Source organism: Lontra canadensis, unplaced genomic scaffold (assembly GCF_010015895.1).
Source record: "Lontra canadensis isolate GAN:19392208 unplaced genomic scaffold, GSC_riverotter_1.0 scaffold138, whole genome shotgun sequence".
Classification (NCBI taxonomy): domain Eukaryota; kingdom Metazoa; phylum Chordata; class Mammalia; order Carnivora; family Mustelidae; genus Lontra; species Lontra canadensis.
The window spans coordinates 375983-388981 of NW_022631132.1; the positions used below are offsets into that span (position 1 = coordinate 375983).

A 12999-nucleotide genomic window follows, 5' to 3' on the forward strand; every position below is an offset into this window, starting at 1 on the left:
TAAATGATACTATATTCATAAAATATATATATATAATATAGTATAATATAATATATATATATTTGAGTAGTGATATATTTAAAGGAAAAAATAAATAAAAATCATAAGCAATATTTGCTCATTTCAGTAATCCTTTTTTTACATTAAAGAATAAGGTCATCCAGTCCAAAGAAGGGAACCCTAATAAGTTTTGTCTTTTGGTTCAAGTTTTACTTTTTACTTGTCAAGAAATGCAAAATGCACAAATACTGTAATTACATTCTGTTTTCGTCATTTACCTGGAAAGTTCTGTGACAGACTTAGACAGGACATCTTTTTCTAAACTTCTTAGTGAGAGAACAAATCATAAAAGCAACCTAAATGTAGATATTTTCATGAACAAAAGACAAGGTATTGGCTGACCTGGATTTTAAAACATGATTGTGAAAGACTTTGCATGTTCACCCTCCACACATTCTAACCCTTAACATATTTTCCAAAGGGGGCTTCAAAGAGTAACTCTTCATTCCTCCTCACCTCCCTGGTCAAATGTCACTTTCCATTTTGCAATGGGAAAGACAGATCAAGGAAAAGACGGTCATAAATGACTTTTCCATTTCTGTAGCCTTTGATGATGCTGCAGAACCTTTACATTAATTTGGGTTATCAATCTTAGATCTCTGTAAAACTGCAAATCAGAGTTTCAGATAAATGCTGCCCTACAGTGGTAGCTCTTGTGCAAAACAAAATGAAAGAAGAAATCCTGTAAAAAACTGAAACATAATCAGTCTTGATGATCTGTGCTGGTGGAGGGAAATAGTGGTTCAAAAGCTCAAAGTCGCCCTGATGGGTCCAGGATGTGTCACTGTAGGAGTCTTTGATAGGCATGTGTCTGGTGTGTTGGGAAGTTCTAGTAACTCAGAATAGCAAATGAAGCATTGCTTATGGATTCCTGACCAAAGACTAGCCTCGGAGTTGCCTGGGTTCCTTAAACTGGTCTCCTGTTCTTTCCGAAACCTCCATGCCTACACTGGGGATGGACGGCACCACTGTGCACCTCGCTGCTAAGCATCTGTCTTAACTGGGCTAGCTAGGTCCATTTGTTTTCCCTGAGACAGCTTTTGCTTCCCTTGTGTGAGTAGCAGCAGTAGTTGCTTTGGATTAGCTATTCTCTTCCAACGTTCTGTGGGCTATAAAGAGATAGTTAAAGTACTGATAAAGGATGTGAAAGAAAAAAGCAGGTAGCCAAAACTGACAGATGATTAAGAGGTAATGACTTGGAGGTAATTGTCTATAGTTTTGACACATAGATCTTGTGCCCAAGGAATTACTTATATATAAATGAAAGTTACCAAGTAAATGATAATGTAATTTTGAGAACCCAGGGAGAAAAGAACATTCTAGAAGTGGAAAGGACCTTCATCTGGTTCAAGAAACTAAGGACCAAGGGGACTCCATCAATGTCTATGACAATCTGAGTATCTGAGACTAAAAAAAAAAAAAAAAAAAAAAAAAAAGTACCTGTAATGTATTCACCAGCTCTGAGACTTAGTTCTTTGGGCTGGAAAATAATGCTAAGGAAAATACGGTCCTAGGCTTATGCTCCAAGCCGGGTGGTTCTGTAGAACTTTGCTCACTTTGTAAATCACAGACTATATCCTGAGTGTGACTGCACACCATCATCCTTGCAAGAGGCTCATTTATATGGAGGGACTTTGGTATTACATGAGAATGTGGGGCTGGATCAGTGTAACAACTCCATCTCCCGGAAAGACCATCCCTAGGCCCTAGTGCCCTAAGATCTGTAAACAGAACTACTTTTTCAATAGTTCTATTGTACCAAGAACAGTGTTTTGGCAATTAAGGCCCCTTTAAAGTATTTTTAAAACCCAAATATAGGACTGCAGAAAAACTAGTTCATAAAAATAGAGGTATGAAGACAGCTGGGTATAGAACAAGAGTAGAATAGGAAAGAAACTGGGTTCCTCGTGAGTGTGTCAGAGTATAGGGTTCTGTGAAAATATTATGTAATGGAAGTGAAATAAGAAGAAACAAATGAACTGTAAAGAGCCTGCAGTCTGATGTTTGTTGATGAATGTTGCTAAGTAAAACAATACTACTGTGGAGACTTAAGTCTGAGGATTTCAATCTTTAACAGGTTGACCTGTAATTCTAACTGGTCCCTTTGGACCCATGTAATACTATGATAATGTATATCCATTAAAAAGAACTGTAGGGATTATAAAAATTGCATTTATTCTGCGTTGCCAAATGAGGACTACGGTTCCAATGAGTCCTGTTTGCTGGTAAGGGTATTTCCCTGTATTCCCATTCTTCAAGAAATGGAGGTTTGGTCTGACTGGCTAATGGAAAATAGCCTTCCACCTTTACACTGGGCCACACTGCTGATGGGAGAGTCCCAGGAAAGCAGAGAAGTGGCTGAATCAGACTGTCCCAATTCTACTGGGCTGGGCAATAGAAAATTGACAATATTTTATAAATGCATTCCCATAGACCTGCCTGAAGAAGGAAATCACAGGACAACCAGGTCTCAGTAACTACTCATTTCTTTTCACCATTGCGTTTAGCACTTACCTCTAATGGTTTTACATTCAGTCGTCCCACTTCATCCAACGAAATGCGCCTTTCTCGCTTTTGCTTTCCTGCATCAGGTGTGCCCATTGAGTGACTCCTCCCGCTCACTGACACTCTTCTCAGTGCCTCAATGCTGCATCCGGTTCTAGTTAAACACTCCAACTGCAGTTTCTCAAGAGGTTGTGTTTTTATAGAAATGACTCCTAGGTGTTCTGCCACAATGTCTGGATCGATATTGATTGGTTGTTTCCCACGGTGAGGAATTATTTTAACTGGAAGTTCCTCTTCACTTAAATCTTGACCTAATTCTTTTTGCTCTAGCTTGGGCCCTCTTATAACTGCATGCTCATGCACCTTTTCGACAATTCGACCAAGATCCAAATCGCCAAAGAGATCAGCCTCTGAATCTTTTGAGCTAATCGTTTCTAATGGACAATTGGAAACTTTACTGATGAGTAAAGAAGCTACCTCTTTAGGGAAGACACTGTTTGTACCTTTCATGTCATCATAAAGTTCTTCATGAGTTCCAGATTGTTGTAGTACCTGATTATAAACAGACTCGACGATCTGAGAAATAATTTCTATACTTTCTGGACTTAAAAAGGTTTCTTCAGGATTAGCAGCTACAACACTAATGTTATTTCTGGAAATTTCAGCTATCACAGATTTTGTCAATTGAGAGGCAATTTTATTTACCTCAGACTTTGATAAATTTTTTGCATCTCTGCTTGAGGCACGTGGCAGCTTTACTAGTTTAGCCAAGAACAAGGCCAGCATTTCCTCTAAAAACCTAGCATCTAACACAGTCTCTTTTTTTGTTGAAGGCTTTTTCTTTGACTTAAGGTTATCAATGATTTTAACCACTTTTTCCATAATTTTGACAGCTTCCAGAACTAACACTGAACTTGATGTTTCCTCCTCTACTTGAGGATGAAGTTCTGAACTGGAAATTTCCTTCACCATTAAAAATCCTATTATATCAGAAAGGACATTGCTTTTACTCATTAAATCCTTATACACTGAAATATGGGAGCCTGAATGCCTTAAAACACTGTTATAAACAGAAGTAACTACTTTTTCAATAGTTGTGCTGTCTGCTAAAGATACAGTGGGTGATTCTTTGGCCTGTGGCACTACTATAATTTGACTTTTAGATAGATATTCTTGGAATGAACTTAAGATTTTTGAGATTATTGTTTGCATTTCAGCATGTAGAGAATTGTTTTGTTTCTTACCCACTTTTGGAAACATAGATAAAAGCTTTGACAAAAAATTTACAGCAATTTCTTCTATTATGTGAAAAGGCAGTTTATAAGCCTGTGATGGCTGAGACTGGGGAACTTCAGTGGTTTGGATGACATCTTTAAGGATATTTTCAACAACACTGTCAACTTCTGTACACTGATGTGGCGTTAGCTCTCCAGAAAAATAGTTCTGCAACTGGTTGCCAGCCACTTCCTGTACAACTAAATTAACTATGGTTTCTGAAAGGATTTTGCAACCACTGCTGACACAATTTTGTATGCTCTTTTGAGATCCAAATTGTGGTAAGAGATTATTATAAATAGTCTGAACCACTAATTGAATAATTTCATCATCATTAGGATGTAAGGATTCTACATACTGTACAATCATATCTTTATCTTTGGAGATCTCTGTCATAATTGTACTTATTAATTTCATTTGAAGGAAATACAGTTCTGTGTACAAGTTATCTTCAGATATTTCTGCTTTAGCACTGGCTACTGTTGAGAAAATTTTTGATAGAAGAGAAGAAATTATATTTTCTAAAAATTCATAAGGTAGCATTATGGTATATGGTGATGATGTTTGACATCCTTTGCAGGCTGTTTGGGCTACCTTGTGGACCTTTTTCATAACCTCCTTAGATTCTAGAGGCAAACATGCTGCCTCTGGAACTTCTTCATAAAGTAGCAAGTTTAGCTGATGCTGAAAAATTTCTTCTATGACAGCATTAGCTAGCTTTCTTGCTAAATTTCCACCATTACTATTTATGTCCTTATAAATGGAGTCTTGAGATCTATATTCCTGCAAAATATTGCATATAGAGGAGTGAACAATCTTGTTGACCAACATTTTATCACTTGATGGTATGTTAGCCATAGAAGATGCCTCGTCAGAAGAATCTTTCTTAGTTGCAGCTGCCATTTTTTTCTCACGAGGTGCTTTATCCACAGATGGTTCTTTTTGCCTGAGATGTATGTTGGGAACTGATGAAACTATATCTGCAGATGGGAGGAACTGACTTCCCTGACCTGGGTTCAGTACTTTTATTTGAGCATCTGAAAACTCCTTTAACAGGGAATCAATCAGTTTCATAGCTATGTCATCGAGTGCAGTTTGATTTACATTTTTGGTTACATTTTGACGTGCATCATCTGTACCCAGTGAGGAATTAAAAACCAATTTGTTAACTATTTCAGAGAGAACATCTCCTAAAAAGTTAGCAGGAAAAATCCCACGGTTATTTTCTGGTGGATGGTCTGGTTTACTAGGTTTACTTTTAATCTCTTTATCTTCACTTTTTTTATTCTCTTCCTCTTTTGCAGGAGCATTGTGTTTACCTGGATTTGTTGAGGCAGGCTGGGCTAAAACCTTGCCATCTGCTTGAGTTAAATATACCGCTTTATCACCTAGGGGAATTGGGGATTTTGAATCATCTTCTGGTTCTTGGAAAGGGGACATTTCTAAAACATTTCTGTAAATGCTTTCAGTGAAATTTTGGACATGTTTAAGACGCAAGGTCTGTTTGTCATCTGTAACTCCGTAAGCTGGAGAATCTCTCCTCTTCTCTTGGATCTTTCTGTCTCTCACTTTGGATCTCAGAGATGGTAATTCAGAAGGTCTATCGTCTTTTTCTAATGAACTCCCTCTTTTCTGGTCACTCTTCTTTTTATCTGTTTTTAAAGCTGGTTCCAGCACAACCTTCTTGTTTTTTGTATCATCAGTAGCTGATGAAAGATGTTGGTATACCTCATCACGTTGCCCTTTCTCCTCTTTTATACCCAAAGTGTGTTTCTTCTTGCTTTCCTTCTTTCTAGGTGTCATACTCAAATCTGGCCCCGTATTAGTTGTTGGGAGAGTAACTTTTGATGCCTTCTCATTCTCTTTCTCTTTTCCAATTGACCTTTCCTTTTTCTTTTCATCCCCTTTCTTTTTATCTGCCACACCTCCAACTAACCCTGATGCTAAGGTAGTTAATTCAGCCTTCATAATGCTAGTTATAGTGGTACATATTGGCTCCTGGATGCTACCTGTCTTCATAGATGTCTTCTCCTTTTTGAAATTCTCTTTTCCATAATGTGCTCCTCTACCTATTTCTAAAGTGTTCATTATGTCTTTCAGGCCTGAGGTTAGAGGAGTAAGTGTAGGTAATTGTTCTAGTGAAGAAACTGGGTTCTCCCTCAAGCTTCTATTTATTTTTGTAAAGGTATTATATGGTAGGTGTTGAACTTTTTGGATGATGTTATCCACATTTAGAAATGAAAAGAAGGTGGAAGACCAGTCTCCTGAAAAAAGTGGTTGAATCTTGAAAGCAGAGATTGCCTTTTTGGCTAAAGCAGCTATCATCTCTATAACAATGGTACTGCTATAATCTTTCTGAACATTGTTAGATCCACACATTTCTATGACCTCATTGTACACAGAATCAGATATTTTATTGACTGTCTCTTTATCTATTGGTGGAAAAGAAAACATTTTTCCAGAATTTGCTAGGACTTTAATTTTACTTTTCCTAAATTCCTCTATCAGGCCATTTGCAAATTTTATAGCCATGCCCATGGGGTCTTTTTCTGATATTTCTTTGTCCTTAGGGTTTTCAGCAATGCTTGGGAGAGTATAAAATTTGCTAACAAGGTCAATTATAACATCTTCCAAAAATGTAGCAGAATACACAGAAGCCTGTGGGAAGCCTGTGAGTATTTTTTCTTTATCAGGATTCATGGGTTCAATGATATGTTCATTTTTGGGTAAGTCACAGGGAAGGGATTCTTCATCATATAAAAATGGCTGCAGATGGTGGTCCACAATTTCTTTCATAATGAAACCAGCTATTTTCCTGAGGAACAAGCCTCCGTTTTTGTATGTATCACTCTGTGCTTCATTTTCTAATTTAAATTTTTTCATAATATTATTACATATGGCGTTAACAAAGTTCTCACTTGCCTCTAATTGCATACTTTCCACATGCTCCTCTGCTGTGGCAAGTCTAATTTCATGTTCAGAAATTTCTGTTATAATTTCATCAGACAGTTTTGAAGCTGCACTCACAAACTCATAATCTAGTGGCACCTCTTTCTCACGGAGTTCAGTTTCAGTCTCAGATAAAGGGAATATATGTGCTAGAAGCTTGTAAGTCATATCTTCTAAAAGAGAACGCGGCAGTACAGTGATGCATGATGGCAAAACATGGCTATCATCGTTGATGCTGTCAAGCACATTTCTGATGATCTTTTCATCTTGGAGGGAGGAATAGGAAGAAGTTGATAATTCTCCCAAAACTAAGGACTCCACTTGATAATTGTAAATTTCTCCTAATAGCAAATAACATATTTTTTGCCCAAAACTGACAGCATCACTTTGTATAGCTCTATAAATATGAATCAGAGATTTATAATCATCCAATATTTTTTCATAAATTAGGTTGACAGTTTTTTTGACTATTTCTTTATATGCCTCTGAAAAATGCAGATTTTCATCCAAGTGATCTGCAACTAAAATTTCTGATGTGGTGAATTCTAGCACAATTGATTTTACTAATGTTGTAACAGTGTTAGTTACATTAGTTTTTGCTAAATATGGGTTTTCAGCAGCCAAGAAATTATGTGAAAATACATAAAGGATTCTGCATAAAAGCTCGGAAATTACGTCCTCTAAAAAGATAGCTGAATTTACAATAAAAAGCAATTCTCTTTGTTGAGGATCTGTTGCTCTCTGTTGATAAGTTTGACCCACTGTACCTGAAGGAAGAGTTTTATCTGCAGATAAAAATGACTCAAGATGATGGTTAAATATTTCTTTTATTATATAACTTGCTATTTTTGTAACAGGTATATTACTTATGCCTTTTTTATCTTTTTTAAGAGACTGGTATAGATTTGAATGAGAAATATCAGCATAAATGGCATCAACCATAGCCTGGATATCTTTCTCTGAAACTGCATTTTGTTTTTCACTTCCATGTTTAATAATGCATATCGCATGTTTAGAAATTATTGACATGATCTCATCAATCAGCCTCACAACTGTGTTGCGGAAGTCTGACTGCAAAAAGTCTGGGTCTTCTGCACTGCAGTTCAATGGATTTATCTGATCTAAAACCTGAGTGATGATTTTTTCCAAATGTGTGTGTGATAATATGGTGGTATATGGTGTATAAGTCTGTCTTCGGAGTCTTGATTTATTAATAGCATAATGAACTCTCTTTATCAAAGTGTCACCATTGAGTCTTGAATATGATTTAAAAGGCAGCTTTGCTATGAAATCTGGATGAATTTGGAAATCAAAAACTTCAGCCAGGATAATTTTAGTTACCCTTTCAGCCAATGTTTTTGTATCATTGAGAAAGTCTGTATCAGGTTCCAGTTCATATTCTTGTAAAACTTTGCTATATGCCATGTCAATAATTTCAGTCACTACTTCTGTATGCACTTGTGGCAAGCACAATTGTTCCTTAGCATTTTCTAGGATGGTAACTTGAGCTTTTGAGAATTCTTCTGTTATCAAATATATGAGTTTTTCAGCTGTTTCCAACAGTTCTTTTCCTGAATCTCTTAATGAGTTTGTTTGGACAATACCTAATACCCTGTGGAATATTTTGCTTAAAACCCCAGAAATCACATCTTCCAAAAAGGCTGAGGAGTAAACACCAGCAAAAAAATGCTGCCTTCTCACATCATCAAAGTATGCATATGATGGAGGAAGTAATGACTTTCCATACACAAATGGATGGAGATGCTGTTGACAGATATTTTTAATGATATAACTGGCTATTCTATCAATAAGAACATTGTTACTACTTATATCGTGCTCAACTGTTTCTTGAGACCCAGAGTTTTGCAACATATTTCTAAACACAGAATCAACGAGATGCTGAGCATCATCCTCTGAATAAATAGATTCGGTCTCTGAATAAATAGATTCGGTTTCTTCTTCATCTTTTGAAAATCGAATTTCATGTTGGGAAATTTTCGTTCTGATATCACTAATTAGCTTTGAAGAGATTTCATCACAATTAATTCCTGATCTACCTTTTGGAGTTTTGGTGTATGGAAACATGTTATATGTAGAAGGAAAGATTCTAGATAACAGCTCTCTAATTATGTCTTCTAAAAGTGTGTATGGCAGCAAGGTGTTATATGGAGATAAATGCTGGCTTGACTTGATAGAGTCACTGCTGCCACTAAAGATGTTCTGAATAATGTTCTCTGCTGTTAAAGTAGCATAGGAAGAAGCTGACAAGTCCCCAGAAAATAGGGGGTGAAAAAGATAATCAGAAATAGCTGCTACAATTAAATTGGTAACATTTTCTGCAAAAATATCACTATCTTTGAATTCTTCATTATCAACCTCAGTGGTTAGTCCGTGCTGTTGCAGAACATTCTCATAAACTGAATTGACAAGTTCATCCACAGTGTCTAGATCTACAGTGGGGAAACACTGTTTTGGGTCATCACGAAGAATGCAGATGTTAGCTTTGTTAAAATGGGTATTTATTGAGTTTACTATCTTTTGGGTTATTTTATCCAGTTCACATTCAGTGTTATATTTTGGGTTAAAGACCTTTGATAATAGCTGGGCAACAATATCTTCTACAAATGCATTAGGATAAAAGCCCATACTTAGTGATGATGGCTTCTGGGGTCTATGTGACTCTGTGACCTCACTGAGAACCTCTTTAACCATATTTGATATTTCATCCAGTGGAGTCACTGAACAAGGTAAGCCCTCTCCACACAGAAAGGGCTGAAGGTGATTTTCAATAATCTCTTGAATAATGAGACTGGCCATTCGGTCAATCATTATTGGGCTTTGGCTTACTATATTTTTCTGGACTGACACAAGGGAGTCAGACATCTGTAAAACATTATTATAAACAGACTCCACCATATTTTGAAGGCTTTTTTCTGTATATAGATGTTGACAATCATATTTAGTGAGCCAAATCTTATGCTTTGAAATGGATGACAAAACCTTGTTTATTATACAGGTAGACACCTCATTAAAATCTGAAGTCAATAAATATTTCTTTCCTAAGCACAAAGCCTTGCAGGGTGGAGAAATGAGCTGAGATAATAGCTTCCTGATGACATCTTTTAAAAATGAGTGTGATAACGTGGTAGTATAGCCTGCTGAATGTTGGCCTTGGTCATTAAGTTCTCTCAGGTTGTTTTGAAGTTTCTGCAATATATTTTCAGCTTTAAGAGGGTAATATGAATTGGGCATGAGCTTTCCTACAAAGTACAGTGGGAGTTGGTGGTCTACACTCTGTCTCAATATGCCATTAGTTATCCGTTCTGCTATTGAGGTGGCAGCATGTGTTAGATGACTGCCACCAGTAACTTGTAATGCATATTCCCATGATACAGCACTATTAACTGAGTCAGCAATCTTTCTTACAGTTTCTTTATGGATTTCTGGAAAACATATCCTTTCTTCAACATCCCTTAAAACGGTGACTCGAGCATTGTTAAACTCATTCACCACGGAGTTGACGTCTAATATATTTACCTCATTGAGCTGAGCTTCAGTGATGTTTACATTTTTGCTCTGCAAGGAGGTGGAGAGATTAAGGAAAATCTCTGCAATTATTTCCTCCAGAAATGTGGCAGAGTAAACTCCTGTGTTCATGCCTCCTGGATATTGCAGGTTAAGAATAGCTGTTGCATTCACTTCCTTTTTACCTGGTCTTTGAAGAGGAGGTAGAGGAGAGAATTTTCCTGAACATTGCTTACCAAATGGGGCTTGCATTTTGGAATGAATCACAGTGAGGTTATTCAGTGGTTCTCTCAAAGGCTTACTGTCATAATTTGTGAATCTTACAGAGCATTTATCCTGTCTCGATTCCTTTAATTTTGGCCTTTCTCCTTTTGGGAAACCAGGGAGTCTTTGTCTTCCTCTATACCTTAAATGCTTGTTTGCAAAAAGTGGACTTCTGGGAGGTCGGTATGTACCACAGGACAGTTTTTCCATCAAGGATTTTACCAAGGTATGGGAAGTAATACTAAGCATAGATTCTTGATCTATTTCTGCTAGATTTTCCAAAAGGGCTGACACATTATATTCTTCAAATGCTGAGCCATGGTCCATTGTTCCCCTGCAATAATTCTCTATGTTTTGAAGTATGTTGAGCAGTTGACCTTCTGTTGGTATTTCACCAGAAAGAGGACCATCTGTAAGGAGGTTGTTGGCTGTACATTCTTCTGAAAGTATTTTAATAAATTTCTCACATACAGTGTTCAGAAGAAAAACTGATTTTGGGGAGAGCCCTGGGTTATTTCTAGGTATTCTATGATTTTGCTGGTTATCTGAAGATAGGAATCTTTTTCGTGATATTTTACCAGAATCCATATCCCAATTTGGGCATTCATCTGGCAAAACCAAATTGGAAATATTGGAAATTTTATTGACTACTTCTTTGGATTCATGAGTTTTTAGGCTACCAAACAGAGTGCTTAATTTGCATGCCAGAGAATTTAGTTTATTTTTCTGTACTAGTTGATTAATTCGGTGAGTAGGAGATGATTTCCAACCTCTATAGCCTGTTTGTCTCTTCAGAGTTTTGGTTTTGTTGCGAATGGGCAAACTATGGGTTTTAAGCCTGGAGAGTGGTTTCCTTCTTTCTCTCCTGTCAGGCTGATGCTTTATTCCTATTTCCTTGGACAGAACATGGATCACCCCTATTAAGAGATCCTGAAAGAGATTGTCAAAGTCAGCCACAGCTACTTTTGGGCAGTATATATATTTTGTTTTCACAGAAACCACTTCTTGTGTAATGTCTGCCTTTAAAATGTCACTATTAAAAAGGATTCGAATAATGATTTCAGAAATGCTTAAAGCAAGTCCTCTGATGGAAACTGACCGACTTGCAAATACTTGTGAATGAATTAAAATAACCTTGCTAAAAGCTGCATCTTGGTTTTCCAGTGACTTCTGTTTTGTTCCACCATCTTCAGTACAATCAGAAATGCTAGACATTATGTAGGAAATAACTAATTCAGTGAGATGTTCACAAAATTGATAAAGTGAAGTATCATAGTTAATGTTTCTTAGAGGCTGCTTTGATTCATATTTTTTCCTTAATGGTGTGGAAACAGTAAATACTTTTTCATCAAGAGGACCTTAAAACAGAAAACATTACTATTTTTAACATGCATTAAGAGAAAATGTTGAGCATTCAAAATACTAGCAATATTTTATACATGAATTTTACCTAATTCAGTAAGTAGAAAAACCTAGTCAAGAAATTTCAGAACTGAGTTCTCTTCATATCTCTGTTTCCCACCTGTGGAACCTTACTTCAGCCATGAAGTTAAGAAAATAGTCTAACAGAATTCAGATCTCTAAGTGCTGGTTTCTTCCTTGTATAGCTATGTTTCCAGCTTTAAAAGCTGGAAATTCTAGGGCAGAGAAATGATTTTCAGCGTTAGCTGCAAAGCCCTAGCGTGATTCCAGTGATGACTACAGACCTCATATAATTCTTGAAAATATTTTCAGCTGTTTATCTAATTATAGAGTATGGGACTATATAGTATAGAGTAAATTGAACTGGATGAAATTGCTGATGTTTGACATTTTTTGACACACAAAATGGTTATTTCATGTGGTTCAACTCAATATATGCATGTATCATATTCATAGAAAGGGAGTACAGATATCCTATTTGTAAACATGGATTTGGAGTGTTGTACTTAAAAAGAACTTAAGTCACAGCACTGGAACATGAACACAACAAGATGTTTAATGCCTTTGTTCTTATAAACTCTATCATCGATGACTGCAAAGAATTTAACTGTATATCTCAAAAAGAAGTTGGATCATTACAATCAACTATGTATGAAGTCTGACTGTAATTTCAGAAGTCATTTTTTTAGAAAAGTACATGAAAAAGAAAACCCTCTTTGAACTTCTATTTGAGAATTGCCTGTTGAGCAGCTATATGTCCCAAGCAAGACAACTGATTTCATCATATCATAGGCAAACCACATGCCCAACCAAAATATCTCACTTTAAATTATACCCATTTAATTTCATCTGTTGCTAGCAAAAACTGAACCATACTCCTCCAAATAACAATTAAGTAAATGTGCTCGTTTTTTTCTTTTAGCACACTGACCAGTTAAAAAACACATAGTTAAACAGCCACCCCAAATCCAAGGCTATTTTCAGAGAAGCAATGAATGC

At 36.4% G+C, this 12999-nt stretch overlaps 1 protein-coding gene across 2 annotated transcripts in view; it reads right to left on the reverse strand.

The window, feature by feature from the left end:
• The window catches only part of LOC116858520 (fibrous sheath-interacting protein 2-like), a 70225-nt gene that overhangs the window by 13435 nt on the left and 43791 nt on the right, over positions 1-12999 (reverse strand). For both annotated transcript variants that reach the window (XM_032843338.1, XM_032843337.1), the window contains one exon: positions 2575-11936. In XM_032843338.1, the coding sequence (XP_032699229.1) occupies positions 2575-11936 (9362 nt within the window). The remainder of the gene's footprint in view (positions 1-2574; positions 11937-12999) is intronic.